Raw genomic sequence first — 17,316 nt, 5'->3', positions numbered from 1 at the left:
CTTCAAATCATGAAAGACAAAAAGCCTGGACTGTCACAGATAGAAGGAGACTAAAGAATTCTGACAACTAAAGGCAAAGTTGGCTCCTGGATTGGATTCTGAACCAATAAAAATTTGTTTTGCTCTTAAAGACATTAGTGGTGCAGGTGGTAAATCTGAGTACATTCCGTACACACTGAGGCCTTGGGGGAAGCAGGAGTTGAGGACAGAGTATGAAAAAGATACCGTAGGAATAAAAAGAAAACAACAATCAAGGCAAGAGGGAGTGAAGATTTCCAGTTTTATTGTTTCACATCAGGCTGGGTTTACAACAAGGTAAACTACTGAAAGGTGTAGGGTCTGTGCTTTGGATTCCTAGGGCAGCCATGCATATGGGGGAGAAGGTGAGTAAATGGGTTTGGGGGAGGGGTTGTGGCTCCTGGACACCAGGGAACAGGGATCCTGTGGGCCAGAGCACAAGGCTGCACTCAGACCCCTGAACCATATGGGCAGAACCAGACGCAGAAACAGGAACAAGAGGAAGGATTTGGTCACTCGCTATCCTCAAGCATACTTTTCTTTGCTCAGGGTCCCCATCAGCAGCAGCCTCCAGAAGACTGACTGCTGCCCCCTCCACAGCAGCCAGAGCCCCCCGAGGGCTGGCTGCAGCATCCCGAGCCCCCTGAGGGCTGGCTGCAGCAGCCAGAGCTCTGGTGTCTACGACGGTGGGACCTGTGTCGCCTGTGGTGGCTCAGGCAGCACCCGCCACCCCCAGAGCTGCAGCAGCCACCACCCCCAGAGCTACAGCAGCTGCCACCCCCAGAGCTGGAGCCACAGCAGCCCCCAGAGCTAACACTGCAGCAGGAAGAGACTGGGGGGCACTTTGGGGGACACTTTGGGGGGCACTTGGGGGCGGGACACTTGGGAGGGGGCTGGCACTGCTGCTGGTTCTGCTGGCAGGACATCTGGGCTGGCGGGGTCAGGAGCTGAGGGAGAGAGTCACACAGTCAGACCCAGGACCCAGAGCCCCCCTGCCCCACCCCTTCCTGTCTGCAGTTTCATTTCTAGTGCCTTTATTTGATGAACAGTTTAAATGGAGTCCTGGTTAAGCCAACAGAGAAACTTTAATTATTTCTACCAGTTCCCCGAATGCTCTCATATCATCTCTGAAGTGCTTCATCTGTTATATAATTAGAGGACTGAAGTCAAAATATGTTAAGAAAAAGTGCTCAAAATCAAACATCTAGAGGAGAAATTCTACAGCAAAAATCACGGAAATACTTAATCTAGACAGCAGTTTAGAAACGGAATTGCTTCTTTAGGGAAATCAGTCATTCCCTCTTGGAGAACTTTCTAGATATCCTGGTCCAGTAGGGACATAGAAGTTCACACCCGCAAAGGACATTGGAGATTGGCTGGAAGAATGAGCTGAGGGAAAAGATAACTTACTGTAAGCTGGGACTTGCACCAGGCCTCTGACTGGGCCCAGTGCTCTGGTATCCTGCACACACTCACCTCAAACTAACACCTCAGCATCAAGATTTGAGTTGTTCTACTCTAACTCTGAAGCCCTTTTGTCTGAGTGCTTAAATAAGTCAGTCAGCTGTGATTTCCTCTCTGCTGGCTGAGTGTCACTCTTCCCATCTTTACTTTTCCCGGGAGGGATAGTTACGCTTTCAAAGATAAGCCTCCCTTTTGACAACAGTTATAGGTTGGTAAGGTGGTAGATGCTGCAAATTCTTCCAACCAGAGACCAACAACTACAGATCAGTTTGTTTTTTTCTAGAGTACTGTCAACACTCACACAGTTCCTCCTGCTCATGTTCCCAGCCTTCCTTGCTCCTTGCCCCTCCCTCAGTGTCCCTGTGGCTTGTTCTTTGCTAACACGAACCCAACCTCATCCTCTACTCACTGCCACCCCCCCCCACACGCACTGCAAAGGCCCTACGCCACCCCCTGCTCTGGTCTGAGCTCCCTCTGTGAAAGGCTCTGCTCTCAGTCCCAGGGGACACTTACCGGTCCACAGGCAGCACTGGGTTTGTCAGCACCTCAGGAGAGGAGGGTATGGAGGTGCCCTGACCCTGAGGCCCTTTTATCCTGGCTTTGGGCTCTGCCCTCAGCCTGTGAGACAGGACCTGGGCATGAGGAGACTGCCTCCTGCCACCCACATGGTCCTGTGACAGGTGGTGACTGGCAGCTGCTCCCTGCCTTCCTCCATGGGAACCCAGGATAGCTGCTCCCAGCTTGTAATAGGGCTGCTTAAAAATGGGGGTGTGGGTTTATTCCTACCACCAATTGCCACTCAGGACTCTAGCCTCTTATTCTTGGATACCATACTCCAACCCCAACAGCCTTTCTTTACTCCCAAATGTTAATTTAGTGATTACAATCAACCTGGTTTACACCAAATTTAAAATTATTCCTTCATGTTTTATTCCATGCTGGTAATCCTCACTGGTTAAATATTGTGGTGTGTATGGTTTCAACTTTATAGAAATGTCATCATACCTGAGACTCTCGTCTACACTTGCTCTCTTCTTTAAACATTACTTTTGTGTATTATTCAAGTTGATCTGTGTAGCTGTCATTTATTCATTTTCACAGCCTCATAGTATCCACCATGATACTATGAGGCTGTGAAAATGAATGAGCATGAGCATGAATGAGCATGAATGAGCACAGCATGATTTTGATATCCTGTCTCTTTTGGATGGGCATTCAAGTTGTTTGCACTATTTGCTGTATAAATACTTCATCTATGGGGATTTGTGTGCGTGTCTACTTGCATAAATGTTGAAGAGACTCTCCAAGTTAATCATCATAAGTAGATGTTAAATTTTCAATCATACCCATCCCTCTAATTTGCTCTTGTCAATTTCTGTTTCCACTTACGGTTTATAAGAATCACTCTTTCTGTACATTGTTGCTAAACTTAAACAACTGCCATTTTATGTATGTTAACTGATGTATCCTTATACTTCTAATATGTGTTTCCTGTGTAGTAATGATCATGAGCATCTTTTTATGTTTGCTGGTCATTTTGGTTTCCTTTTCTATGAATTATCTGTTCTTTAAAAAAAAACATTCTAGTTGTCTCTGTTTGTTAGGATCTGTAAGTTCTTCACATATTCTGGTTTCTAGTATAGTACTAGTAAATGATTTTTGAACATCTTTCATCTTGTTTGCTTTTAATTGTGTCATTTGATGAGCAGGTATTTTGTTTTTAGTACAGCTCTATCTGTGCAACATTAACAATGTTATTTGCCCTTTTCATGACTTTAAGAAGTCTCAGCCACTCATAAGCTCAGAAACCTGAACTTTTCTGTTTCCTTTAAAAAGTTGTAAAAACTCATATTCTGTTTAAAATTAAGGTTTTCTTTAACCCAGAATGGAATTTTTATACATTTTATATTTATTTTAACATTCTTTTCTAAATGGATAATCAGTTGTATATCATAATCAGATATTTTATTTTCCCCACTAACTTGAAATACCTCCTTAGTCCTGACTGAGTTTCCACATTTGTGTAGCTCTGTAACTGGCCTGATCTTTCTTTTCATTGCCAATTTGTTTATCCCAGTGAGACTATTCTGCTGCCTTGATTACTATAAATATGTAATCAATTGTGATATCACATAGGTTCCATAACTTTGCCCCCCCCTCCCCGCTTAAGATTGTCTTGGTAATTACTAGAACTTTGCTCTTTCATATAAAATTTAGAGGCAGCTTGTCATATGCCATAAATGAAAATAAAGAAAAAGAAAATATCCTTAGAATTTTTATAGAAATATCACTAAATACATTCATTTATAAATGCAGGATTGTAAGATTTTTTTCATAATTTTCCTTTTGAACCATCCATGAATATGGTATATCTCTCTTTTGGTATTCTACAATGCCTTTCATTAAAGTCTCCACATTTCGTCAAAAATATTTTACACTAATATTTTAAACACTATAATTTTTGCTATTTTAAATAACAACTTTTACAATTATAATTTTAAATTATTTATTTCTGGTAAATATAAATCTAATTTATTCTTTTTCTGATCTTATATCTTACAACTTTTCTAACTCTTCCTATTATTTTTATTTCTTGTAATCATTTGTATGCACATCATTTTCTTTATCATATCTTTTCTTTCTCCTTGGGTTACATACTTAGAAGCTTAATTGCTATATAAAAGCAATTATGCTCATTTTAAAGTATGCTCATTTAAAATTTTAATTTGTATATGTAACAACTATGTATTGAATAATGAATCACCAATTTTTTTTCCACCCAAATGGTTATGGCAATTTATATTTCCAACCACTTATTAAGACCCATTTCTGATTATCTTCAACAATACTGAGTTTTGTTATCCATTTTAAGTTTTTTCCAGTTCAGTATAAAGGAATAGATCTAATAGAACTCATTCCTGAAAATTCATCATTGTTTTATATGTAGTCCTTTGGTTATTTGTATGCATAAACAGAAAACAATACATTTTAAAATCTCTTAGTCATTTATATTTCTTTATAAGCTATTTGTTCATGTGCTTTGCCCATAGTTTTGTAAATAGTTTTATTTATTTTCAATAAAATTGTAATAGCTTACTGTTTATTATGAATTTTAATTTTCTATTACTGACCTATGTATTTTATTTTTCCTTTATTGGTTAATTTTTCCATCTTTTAAAAAAATGATGTGTTCTGTCATACAGAATTTTTTTCTATGTGGTGAAATTTGTCAGTATTTTTTTGCCATACTTAAAATATTTTACCTGACTACCTATAAAGGAATAATTAGGAGCATATTCTAGTAATTTTGGAGTATTGATTTATTGTCCCTACTATAGAGACTTAGAGTTATGGGCTCAGGGATACTGAGTCTGAATTACTTCTTTCGAGGTCTTAGCATTTTTCCTTCCTATCTCCAGAGATTATGAGAGCCTGACAACATAAGAAACATACTCTCTCAAAAAACTCATCTTTTGCTAGTACACATTGTTTATATTAAAATGATATCCAAACCCTTGAGATCTAGTGCCAGTCTTCAATGTTACATCATGCTGCTATCTTGTCACCTAAGTCCAAGTCAGATTGATTGATGTTTTGGGTGCTGATCTTTGTAGAGTCAGGACACAGACAGAATAGCTTCTAAGTCTCATCATGCTTGGAATGAATGAGTTGGGCACCTGAATCAGAACTGCCTGTGTGAGCCAGCAATCAATATCTTGACAACAATTACATTAAATACATTCTTTGAAACAATATGAGCTACACCCAGATAACTCACTGGCCAATTTCTGCAGGGTGATAGGGCCAGGACACACTAATGTGAATATCTCAGAGTGAGAATTCTGATGATAATGGCTTAAGTCACAATCAAAGTGAAGTTAATGCTAGTATTAATGAATAGATTTTTAAACTCAGTATCCATTAAATGCATAGTGTTGTATTAGAGCTGATGAGGAATATAGAAATATAAGACTCAAGCTGGAGATTCAAGGAGTGTTTATTATAAATGTATTTGAGAGAAAAGACTCATACAGGCTATCACAGCAAGTTACATTTGAACAATACAGTTTTAGAAATGCATGGATTATGGAATAAATCATGGAAGGTTAACAGGTAGGATAAATTCAAAGTAGAAAAAAAGGGTCATTTTAGCTTAAGAATATTTCTAAAGGGAGATAAGCAAAATCAAAATTGGAGATATGCCAAGGGTACTATTGAAAAGGCCTCAACCACCAATCAGTAGAGATTGGAGCTCAACATGGACCCAGGGGACTCCGAGAAGAGACATCCTTAATGGTCTTGGGTAATTATTCCTGAGGGAGAGGGGTAGAATTCAATGAGGAATAGAAATCAATGAGGAACTGAAACCTATGGAGGAACAGAACAAATGGGAAACATGGCAGGCAAGAGGCAAAACAATTCAGGGGGCACCTGGGTGGCTCAGTTGGTTAAACATCTGCCTTCAGCTCAGCTCATGATGCCAGGGTCTCCACATCTGGCTCCTTACTCAGTAGGGGGCCTGCTTCTCCCTTTCTCTCTGCCTGTTGCTCCCCCTGCTTGTGCGTGCTCTCTCTCTCTCTCTGTCAAATAAATAAATAAAATATTAAAAAAAAAACAGTTCAGGGAAGGCTGGACACCAGGGGGTACCAGATGCTGAAAGGAACATGATAAGATATACAGATGTGTATTTGTGCACACCCATATACACATTGTCACATATGATGTCTCTTTCATCGTCTCTGTAATATCTCTAAGTACACACGCACACACACACACACACTCCTCAACCACATAATAGTAGGGTTCATATCACAACAAGTGACCTAGATATTATGGGATCAACATCCATTCAGGGTCTAGGAAATCCCAGAGTTCTTCCCAAGACTGGAGGGCAGTAGAATCTCTTCATATAATCTCCCTAGCTCTTATTCTCTTTCATCTGATAAATGGTTTAGTTGTTTAATAACCTTGCACAGCCATAGATGGGGCTCTTGTTATCTGACTTGCTATCAACCCAGATATTAACTCTGGCCCTTTTCTTTATCCCCTAAAAATGTGAGAATATCAATATTACTTTCAAGAAAATCCTGTGTTCATATAACTGAATTGAAGCCCTAGGAGAATAGGAGTTAGAAGAAGCTTATAAAACAGAAACAGACAAAAAGTCGTATTATGTATTACTTCTGTTCTTAAATGTCCTGTGGCCTCCACTTCACTAGGGGTCTTTCCCTTGGATTTTTTATGCTGGGCAGTGCCTACCCTACGGTCTCACTATTTCCACGCTGCCTTTCCTCTTTTTCGTCTGTGGATTTCACTTCAGCCTTCCCACATGACCCCTGGAAACCTGAATTCTCAGTCTCACTGGCCAGGTCTACCCTCTCTCCCTCCTCTATAGAACCTTATTCCTGATTCACACTGTCTTATTAAAACCTATCCATAATCTCAACAAAACAAAAAGGGTCTTGTATTTTCCTAACCAGGTTCACTTTCCTTAGAATACAGTTGTAATTAAATAAATGAAAGAAAGAAAGAATGAATGAATGAATGAATGTGTTGGCATTTCTTTAGAGATTATAGCATGTTATAAACTCTCTACTAGAAATTTTCTTTGCTTTAGCTCACTGACTCTCAAACAAACATACACCCCCAAAAGTTATTTTTATATTATCTCTATTGTAGGTGGGCAAAACTGAGAACAAGAATGAGGTAGTTTTCACAAGGTCATAGAGATAATAGGTGGCAGAACCAGGATTCTCTCTTGGGTCTGACTCCTAAAGTAGTTTCTTGGTTGCTAAGGCACACATACGTATCTGCAGACACACACACACACACACACACACACTCACTCACTCACATATAAGGTAATAAAGAGTTAGAGGATTCAATGAAACTTGGTTAAACCAGACTGAAACATTAAATTAAGATATGAGAGGCAAGAAAAGAGACTTTGGAAACTCAAGCTCCAAAACTGAGCCAGGCATGTATCCAGCAGGGACAGTGGGAGAGTAAAGTGGGGGATGATTACAGTTATTCTCTCCCCACTTTTTCTAAGCAGCCCTATTACAAGCTGGGAGCAGCTATCCTGGGTTCCCATGGAGGAAGGCAGGGAGCAGCTGCCAGTCACCACCTGTCACAGGACCATGTGGGTGGCAGGAGGCAGTCTCCTCATGCCCAGGTCCTGTCTCACAGGCTGAGGGCAGAGCCCAAAGCCAGGATAAAAGGGCCTCAGGGTCAGGGCACCTCCATACCCTCCTCTCCTGAGGTGCTGACAAACCCAGTGCTGCCTGTGGACCGGTAAGTGTCCCCTGGGACTGAGAGCAGAGCCTTTCACAGAGGGAGCTCAGACCAGAGCAGGGGGTGGCGTAGGGCCTTTGCAGTGCGTGTGGGGGGGGGGTGGCAGTGAGTAGAGGATGAGGTTGGGTTCGTGTTAGCAAAGAACAAGCCACAGGGACACTGAGGGAGGGGCAAGGAGCAAGGAAGGCTGGGAACATGAGCAGGAGGAACTGTGTGAGTGTTGACAGTACTCTAGAAAAAAACAAACTGATCTGTAGTTGTTGGTCTCTGGTTGGAAGAATTTGCAGCATCTACCACCTTACCAACCTATAACTGTTGTCAAAAGGGAGGCTTATCTTTGAAAGCGTAACTATCCCTCCCGGGAAAAGTAAAGATGGGAAGAGTGACACTCAGCCAGCAGAGAGGAAATCACAGCTGACTGACTTATTTAAGCACTCAGACAAAAGGGCTTCAGAGTTAGAGTAGAACAACTCAAATCTTGATGCTGAGGTGTTAGTTTGAGGTGAGTGTGTGCAGGATACCAGAGCACTGGGCCCAGTCAGAGGCCTGGTGCAAGTCCCAGCTTACAGTAAGTTATCTTTTCCCTCAGCTCATTCTTCCAGCCAATCTCCAATGTCCTTTGCAGGTGTGAACTTCTATGTCCCTACTGGACCAGGATATCTAGAAAGTTCTCCAAGAGGGAATGACTGATTTCCCTAAAGAAGCAATTCCGTTTCTAAACTGCTGTCTAGATTAAGTATTTCCGTGATTTTTGCTGTAGAATTTCTCCTCTAGATGTTTGATTTTGAGCACTTTTTCTTAACATATTTTGACTTCAGTCCTCTAATTATATAACAGATGAAGCACTTCAGAGATGATATGAGAGCATTCGGGGAACTGGTAGAAATAATTAAAGTTTCTCTGTTGGCTTAACCAGGACTCCATTTAAACTGTTCATCAAATAAAGGCACTAGAAATGAAACTGCAGACAGGAAGGGGTGGGGCAGGGGGGCTCTGGGTCCTGGGTCTGACTGTGTGACTCTCTCCCTCAGCTCCTGACCCCGCCAGCCCAGATGTCCTGCCAGCAGAACCAGCAGCAGTGCCAGCCCCCTCCCAAGTGTCCCGCCCCCAAGTGCCCCCCAAAGTGTCCCCCAAAGTGCCCCCCAGTCTCTTCCTGCTGCAGTGTTAGCTCTGGGGGCTGCTGTGGCTCCAGCTCTGGGGGTGGCAGCTGCTGTAGCTCTGGGGGTGGTGGCTGCTGCAGCTCTGGGGGTGGCGGGTGCTGCCTGAGCCACCACAGGCGACACAGGTCCCACCGTCGTAGACACCAGAGCTCTGGCTGCTGCAGCCAGCCCTCAGGGGGCTCGGGATGCTGCAGCCAGCCCTCGGGGGGCTCTGGCTGCTGTGGAGGGGGCAGCAGTCAGTCTTCTGGAGGCTGCTGCTGATGGGGACCCTGAACCAAGGAGAGCAGCCTGGAAGCACAAACTGCTGAGAACACCATCTTTCTTCTGCTAGGCCTGCCTCAGAGTCTGAGAATTCCCAGAGAAGACTGAACATGCAAAGACAATATGGCCACCCTGGGGTCTAGAAACCGACCCTCTTCTGCATCCCTGTGCACTGGCCTTGAATTCTATTCCCATGTCAAAGCCCTAAGCAATTCCATGTCATAACTTCTCACACAGTGCTGTCTCATTGATGTGAAACAATAAAACCAGGAATCTACTCAACATCTGATTCTGGAATGATTGTTTCCTTCTTGGGTTGCCATTGTATTCCTCTACCTTGTCCTCTGCAGGCAGTGGCCTTGGTACCTCAGGGGCCAGAGGGGCACTCTGGCCTAAATTGAGGTAAATGGAGGTAGAGTATGAAAGACAAATGCTTCCCACTCTGTTTTGTACCAGGCCCTGAAGCAGATTGCTGTGATTAAGTGTTTGGTGTCTTTTTATAAACATAAATGTTGAGTTTCTGGTCACATTTGGGGCCTTAACTCCATCCCTGCATATTCCCCTTCCTCTGTGTACTCATTCTGCTATTCTTAACCTACCCACCAAATATCTTTCCTCCTCTACCATACACACACACCCAGAAAAGAAAAGACAAAAATCATATTAATAAAACAAAAGAAGAAAAAATGGATATATTTTGAAAATACACATTTCCTGCTCACCACCTCTGTAATTCATTTAGGTCCACGTACATCCAGGAGTAAATATTGCTGTTACACTCACCTCCCAGAAAATCTTGCCTCTTTTTTCCTCTTCTGTTTCCACTAAAACCTCAATACATTTTTCCTCCAAACACAGTCCCTATGCCACATGTATGAACTTGTCACTCTACTTCTGAGAAGCAGGGGCTCTGAACAGAATAAAGCACATGTTTCTTAAGTCTTACATTTAAGACCTAATAGAAAGTGTTTCCAACTTAGTTTCTAAAGTTAGCCCTTCATAGTGCCCCAAGAAACCTCACCCCGCTGCCACACTGAACAATTCACTTTACATAGAGTGAACTCAGACTTGCTTGTCATCTTGATGCCTTTTTATCTGTGAAGTTGTAGAGTTTACTATCTGTAGCTTGGTATCTAGAACATTTTACATCCTCAATAAAGAGTAGCTCCTAATGTTATTGCTATCATATTGGCACTGCTGTTACTATTACTACTACTACCATTCTCAGCACCGCAACTACTGCCACCATCACTACTCTTAGCAGCATTACTTCCACTGTCTGAAGTCCAATTCCTTCCCTGCCATCTGGACATTTTGCAATTCTATCCCCTCCTTGAAGGCCCACTTAAAATATTATCCTTCTGTAAAGCCTTCTCTGCTCCCCTAAGCACTTCGTTAAGCAGGTGGATGTTAAACAGTTTGACTAGAACCATCAGATTAACCAAGCTTGCTTATAGTTGTCACACAAATAGAACTTTTTAATATTATGCTACTATGGGATGCCTGGGTGGCTCAGTGGGTTAAGCCTCTGCCTTTGGCTCAGGTCATGATCTCGGGGTCCTGGGATTGAGCCCCACATCGGGCTCTCTGCTCAGCAGGGAGCCTGCTTCCCACCGCTCTCTCTGCCTGCTTGTGATCTCTGTTTGTCAAACAAATAAATAAATAAAATATTAAAAAAAAAACTATTATGCTACTGTGTTTATTGGAATGATCTTCTAATTCCTAAAGGTCCAGGAAGACCTAGTGAATTTACAGCTCTTTCCAAATAAAGGAAAGTAATCTGTCTTTTTTTTTTTTTAAGATTTTATTTATTTGACAGAAAGAGACACAGCGAGAGAGGGGGACACAAGCAAGGGAGTAGAAGAGAGAGAAGCAGGCTTCCCGCTGAGCAGATAGCCCAATTTGAGGCTCGATCCCAGGAGCCTGGGATCATGACCTGAGCTGAAAGCAGACACTTAATAACTGAGCCACCCAGGTGCCCTGTGATTTGTCATTTTGAAGCACAAACCCAGTCTCAGTTCGGAAATTAGGATATCCAGTGTGAGAAAGAGTCACAATGCCAGACTTTGTCTAATGGCACATTTGTCAGTCCTGTGGGTTGGCTGATCACAGCATGGGAAGGGAGCCTGGTCCTCCCCATTCCCTGCCTGACATTTGTTGTTTCTTCTAACTTTCCAAACACACTTCTGACCACTGCATGGTCACTAGGGGAAGGGGAACAGTCTCACATGCAGGTGTAATTTTCTTCTGATGATGGATCCCACTAGTTAGCAGATTTGTCTCTGTCTCCTGCTCTCATGGACATTCTAGTGTCTTCCCTTTATCTGTAATGTTAGTGATGTCTCTCCCATAGCAGATCACTCTAAGGTCACACCTAGTTCCATAATCTTCTCTTAGACAAGGGATGAAATGGCTCAAGACCAGTTGTTCATTCCACTGTGATGGATGTTTGGTCACAGGAAGTGTTAGTACATCATTTGACCCACACTTGCAGAGGGACCTGCTTAAGTGACACAGCTGGTCTCATTTACTCACCATTTCCTGTGTATGACTTTGGGAATCCCCGAACTCAGGCAGACATCTAGCCAGCTCCTCCCTGGGGAAGAATTAAGAAAACAGGGTCCTGAGGTCCTAATACTAGGAAATTCCTTATTCCTTTTGTCTCTCAGAGTCTAGTTATCTTCCCCACCTACCACAATTCCCAGACTGGCAAAGTACTCATCTCTCTGCCTGTGACTTTTACACAGTTAGACCCAAACTTTGGTGAAAATCAGATAACTGAATACAATAGAAGAATTCATACAAGGATTTAAAATGTGATAAAGCAGGTGTCAATCAATAGGAGAAAGATTATTGTTCAATATATAGAGCTAGGGAATTTGCTTAATTGAAAAGGAAATATAAATCTTCATTTAACATCATATGCAAAGATGAGTTCCATGTAAGTAAGTAAGTAATAAAGGAAAAAGTACCTAGAGCCAAGTGTTTATTTTATTTCAGAATAGAAAAAAATTCCTAGTATAAACACAGTTAGAGAAATTGCAAAGAAAAATAGATATAAATACATACATGTGAAATAAGATGTTTTGGGGGCACCTAGGTGGCTCAGTCGTGATCCAGACTCCTGAGATGGAGTGCCACATCAGGCTCCCTGCTCCGTGGGAAGCCTTCTTCTCCCTCTGCCCACTCCCCCTGCTTGTATTCCCTCTCTTGCTGTCTCTCTCTCTCTGTCAAATAAATAAATAAAATCTTAAAAAGAAAGAAAGAAGATGTTTTGTAAGACGAAACACAAAGGCAAATTTTTGAATATTTTAATATATATGATGTGTAATGAACTAATACCTTACTTTATAAGTGTGTATAAAATTTTGTGTATAATTTTTTAAACAAAATATTTTATACAGATGTTTAGCAGTATAATGAACAATGGTGTATATATTCTCTATTCAAATTTAAAAAATAAAACATTATAAAGATAACTAAAACCATCCCCCTCATGTATCTCTTCTACCTAGAGATGTTCACTATTCCATATTTTTTATTTTTCCTTCCTGTGTATTTTATATGCCTTACTGTATTTATTTTAACATAATTTATTTATAATAAAATTTTAAAAGTATAAGATCCACTTGCATATCAATAGAATTTATTTGTATTTAAATTACATTTTCTTTATAATTTATTTAGCATTAATTATAACATATTTTTAACTTTCTAAATGTAAAAACATACCCCATGTCTTTGCTACACTTACCTACATAGATATAGCTGACTCTATCTCATTTCATTTATTTTCACTATTGTATGGTATTCTAATGTAAAAGTACTCACACTTTACCTATGCATTCACCTGCAGTTGGATGTTTGTCTTGCTTCCGGCTCTATAAATAATCCTGTTTTTTTGAACATTCTCACACATACCTTTTTGTATCCAGTGCATAGATTTAGGAGTGGGATTGGTGGGTCTTCAAGTCGTCTGTTTTTAGCCTGACTAGATATTGCCATATTGCTCTTCAAAGTCGTGCAAATGCATATTCTTACCAGAGATTATGGGAATTTCTGTCCTTCAACAGTGGTTCCAATAATAAATACTGTCAAGATTTTAATTTCTTGCTAATATAATGGGTATGGAATTGGATACCATTATGGCTTTTTCTTGCTTTTCTCTGATTCCTCTCAAGGTTAGAAAGCCTTCTCAGAACTTGTCAGTTAGTTAGTTTTTCCCCTCTGGGAATCAATTTCTTGTGACTTTCGCTCATTTTTCCTCCTTTGCTTTCTTCTCATTGGTTTGTAAGGTTATTTACATACTAACTTGTTATCAATTTTATGTGTTGCAACTATCTTCTCATAATCTATATTTTAGATTTTTACTCTTTCTGACATTATTTAATGAAAGAAGATTTGATTTTTGTATAACCAAATGTTTTCTCCTTTCTGCTTATGTTGTATTTGTCTCTGACATGCACTTGTTTATATTATTTAGGTGACCCCTCTCAAGCAAATCTTCATAAGGTTATTATATAAAATCATTCTTGAAATTTTTAGTAAATGTTCATTTTCCACATTAGGTCTTCCCAATTATGGAACTGACTTTTGTATATTGTGTGAAGTAGTGGTATTAACTTATTGCCCAAATGAATAAACAGTTGGCATAGCACCATCTTTTTTGAATTGCTTACCCAACTTTTCTGTAATCCTGCCTATGACATGGTTGAGTATTATTATGTATGCAAGTTGATTTTTAATTACAGTACCCTCTGATATCATTCTTTCACCAATAGCCCATGGTCTTCATTTCAACCACCTTATATTGCTTGATATTTTGTGAGTCAAGTTCTCACGTTTTGTTCTTTTTCATGGGTATCTTATCTATTCTTGGCCTTTTGTTCTTTTATGTTAATCATAGAATCAGCTTGTGAAATTCCTTTAAAGTTCCTGTGGTGATTTTGTTGGAATTGCATGGAATCCATAGATTGAGTTAGAGAGAACTGACATCTTCAAGACAATGTTGTCCTCAATTCATGGACATGACATCTCCTTCTATTTGCTGTGGCAGACTTTAATATCTTTCAGTAGAGTTGTCCAACTTTCTCCACTTCTACATCTTTTGAGACATCTATTCTTAGATATATATTTGTTTTTGTTGTTATTATATATAGTTTTATTTTTAAATAATATTTTTTAAAGATTTTATTTATTTATTTGACAGACAGAGATCACAAGCAGGCAGAGAGTCAGGCAGAGGGAGAGAGGAGAAAGTAGGCTCTCTGCTGAGCAGAGAGCCTGATGCGGGGCTCAATCCCAGGACCCTGGGATCATGACCTGAGCCTAAGGCAGAGGCTTTAACCCACTGAGCCACCCAGGGGCCCCTTAAATAATATTTCTAATTGTCATGGTATAATGTATGTGTTCTATAACAGCTTCAGTTGAGAAATATCTTTTCATGATTAAATATAGAAACACAAAGTAATTTTAATCACTATATATTTCTTTGCATGCCTATATTACAATCTATTATAGGTATTGAGGTTTTTCCAAATTCTCATATTATAAATATAATAGTCAACATCCTTGAGTATTGAGATATTCACATTTCTGTGATAATATCTATAGAATAGAAGCCCTAAACTTGGAGTTGTCTGGTCAAAATTATGTACATTCTATGCTTTAATCATTTTGCTCATCAGTAAATATTATCTGAATGAATGGACCAATAATTTGCCCTTAAGAAAGGTAAAAGATATTCCCTATTTACATTTTATCCACACCACCTTTTTCCTTCCACATCTAGTCAGTTTAAAGACTTTTAAATCTTTGCCTATTTGATATGAATGCATGTATTTGATAGGATAAAACAAAATGTCTTTTTTCCTAGGTTTCTAAATATTTATTGGTTATATATAAAAATCTAACATTTTTTTGTTGCCTGTTTATCTCTTTGGTATTATTTCCATTGGGATTTGTTAATTTGTAAAATATAATTTCATATAAACTTTTAATCTTACTCATGGAATATATGTTATAATTTTACTCAATCTGTCATTTCCCTTTCAAATCTTTTTACTTGTTGTTCTTTTCCACATGAGTAGTTTTATTTGGAAGTGGATAAACACTACATTTTCCTTTTATATTATAGTTTTAGGGGCCACCAGGCTTAAGAAATAATTAACTACCCTTTCTTTACTACTTTAAGACTATTATCTAATAATTTGTGTTACAAAAAATAATTAGATTGGTGAAAAAATGATTCATGAGTTTACTTGGTGCTGGTTTAGGAACATAAAAATAAAATAAAACTTAGTATGAAGCGCAGGGTGATTCTGTAAGAACTGAACACTTTCAACAATTTACTAAGCAGCTACTAGATTATAGAGAGACACAGTCAAAATAAATTAGAAAATAAATAATCACAGTTATTTCTATAACTTTCCAATGTGAGACATATTGCAGTACTTTTAATTTACCTTCTATTTCCACTCTAGATCTCATACCCAATCCCTGATAAGAGAAGACCTAAAAAGTAACCATTTGCTTAATAACTTTTTCTCTTATTAAATTGAATATCAGTCACTGACATTACATAGTCAAGGCAAGCAGACAAGTCCTTACAAAGTTCCAAATAAGCTATTGAATTCTCAAACCTCTGCAGGGTAAGGTCTTCACCACGTGTGTCTGCATGTCCAGGTCTTATGCTGATGGCCTAAGTCATATAGAAAAACTATCTGTAAATTCTGAAGTCTTATGCAAATGCTGTACTTGACAAAAAAAGAAAAAAATCTGTTGATTGCCACAGCATGCATATAGAAGTTGATTAAGGAAAATGACGATGATGATGATGATGGTTTTTGGTGCGCATAAACTGTGCAGAGCAAAGTTGTATGAGTTTCAGGTATGTTATCCTATTTAACACTTCTAGCGAACTCATGAAGTAGAGGTTATCAGAGTCACCATTTCACAGATGAGGAGACTAGGGCAGAGAGGTTAAAAGATTTGCCCTAAGTTATATAAATAGTGTCAGAGCTAGAATTCATGCCCAGCATGTCTGACATCAGAGTCCCAAACCTAACTCCTAAATAATTTTTCCAGCTCGAGTTAATTTTAAGAGGTACATCAGTTTTGGAATGTGAGCTCAATATAACACACACCTAAAGCATAGAGACATTTAGAAACAGACACAGACGCCTGTTCAAATGCACAGATATACTCATTCCCAATGGCAAAGTGATGAGGAACATATGTGAAAAAGCTTGGAGGCATCTATGTTTCATTGTTCAATCTAGGAGGCCTAGAGCTAATGAATTAACATTGCAAGAGGGAGAAGGGGAAGGTGAGGGGGGACCAAGCCCCAAGAAAGAGAATGAGAGTCAAGAATCACTGAGGAAAATAAGGTGGCAGATGATGTGGGAATTTACCCTCTACCCCATTTCTAAGTGGTCCTATTACCAGCTGGGAGCAGCTGCCCCAAGCCCTGTGGAAGGTGGCAGGAAGGAGCAGCCAGTTACCACCTGTCACAGGAACATGAGGGTGACAGGAGGTGGCAGTCCTGTCATGCCCAGGTCCTGTCTCAGAGGCTGAGGGCAAAACCCAAGGCCAAGATAAAAGGGCCTCCAGGTCAGAACATCTCCATACCCTCCTCTCCTGAGGTACTGACAGACCCAGTGCTGCCTGTGGACCGGTAAGTGTCCCCTGGGACTGAGAGCAGAGCCTTCCACAGAGGGAGCTCAGACCACAGCAAAGGGAAGGTGGGGCAGAGCCTTGAGCAGGGTAGATAGAGAGGGACAGAAAGCCTAGAAATTCTGAAGAAGGGAGATGAGCTATGAGACAGGAGAGATAGGAGACAACAGGATGATTAGTGTGTCTGTGCTCTAAATAAAATCAGTTCTATATCTTTTTAAGTTTCTCAGGATTTTGATTTGAATCTCCCTGATGGCTAGTGATGATGAACATTTTTTCATGTGTCTGGTAGCCATTTGTATGTCTTCATTGGAGAAGTGTCTGTTCATATCTTCTGCCCATTTTTTAATATGATTATCTGTTTTGTGTGTGTTGAGTTTGAGGAGTTCTTTATAGATCTTGGATATCAACCTTTTATCTGTACTGTCATTTGCAAATATCTTCT

General features: G+C 40.0%; 2 protein-coding genes across 2 annotated transcripts; one reads left to right on the top strand and one right to left on the bottom strand.

Annotated features, from left to right (window-relative positions):
- Positions 1 to 269: 269 nt before the first annotated feature.
- LOC308341912 (uncharacterized protein) lies at positions 270 to 944 on the bottom strand (the record flags this gene model as incomplete). Its single annotated transcript, XM_080802035.1, has 2 exons — positions 270 to 834; positions 901 to 944. The coding sequence occupies 2 exons, from the start codon at positions 942 to 944 to the stop codon at positions 576 to 578; spliced, it is 303 nt and encodes a 100-aa protein (XP_080658161.1). The 3' UTR covers positions 270 to 575.
- Positions 945 to 8,828: 7,884 nt separating this feature from the next.
- LOC308341911 (uncharacterized protein) lies at positions 8,829 to 9,197 on the top strand (the record flags this gene model as incomplete). The annotated part of the gene is made up of 2 exons (XM_080802034.1): positions 8,829 to 8,872; positions 8,939 to 9,197. 2 exons carry the CDS (start codon positions 8,829 to 8,831, stop codon positions 9,195 to 9,197), a joined length of 303 nt encoding a protein of 100 aa, XP_080658160.1.
- Between the last annotated feature and the right edge of the window lie 8,119 nt (positions 9,198 to 17,316).

Source organism: Martes martes, assembly GCF_963455335.1.
Source record: "Martes martes genome assembly, chromosome: 4".
NCBI classification, from domain to species: Eukaryota; Metazoa; Chordata; class Mammalia; order Carnivora; family Mustelidae; genus Martes; species Martes martes.
This window is presented reverse-complemented; position numbering and strand designations above follow the sequence as displayed.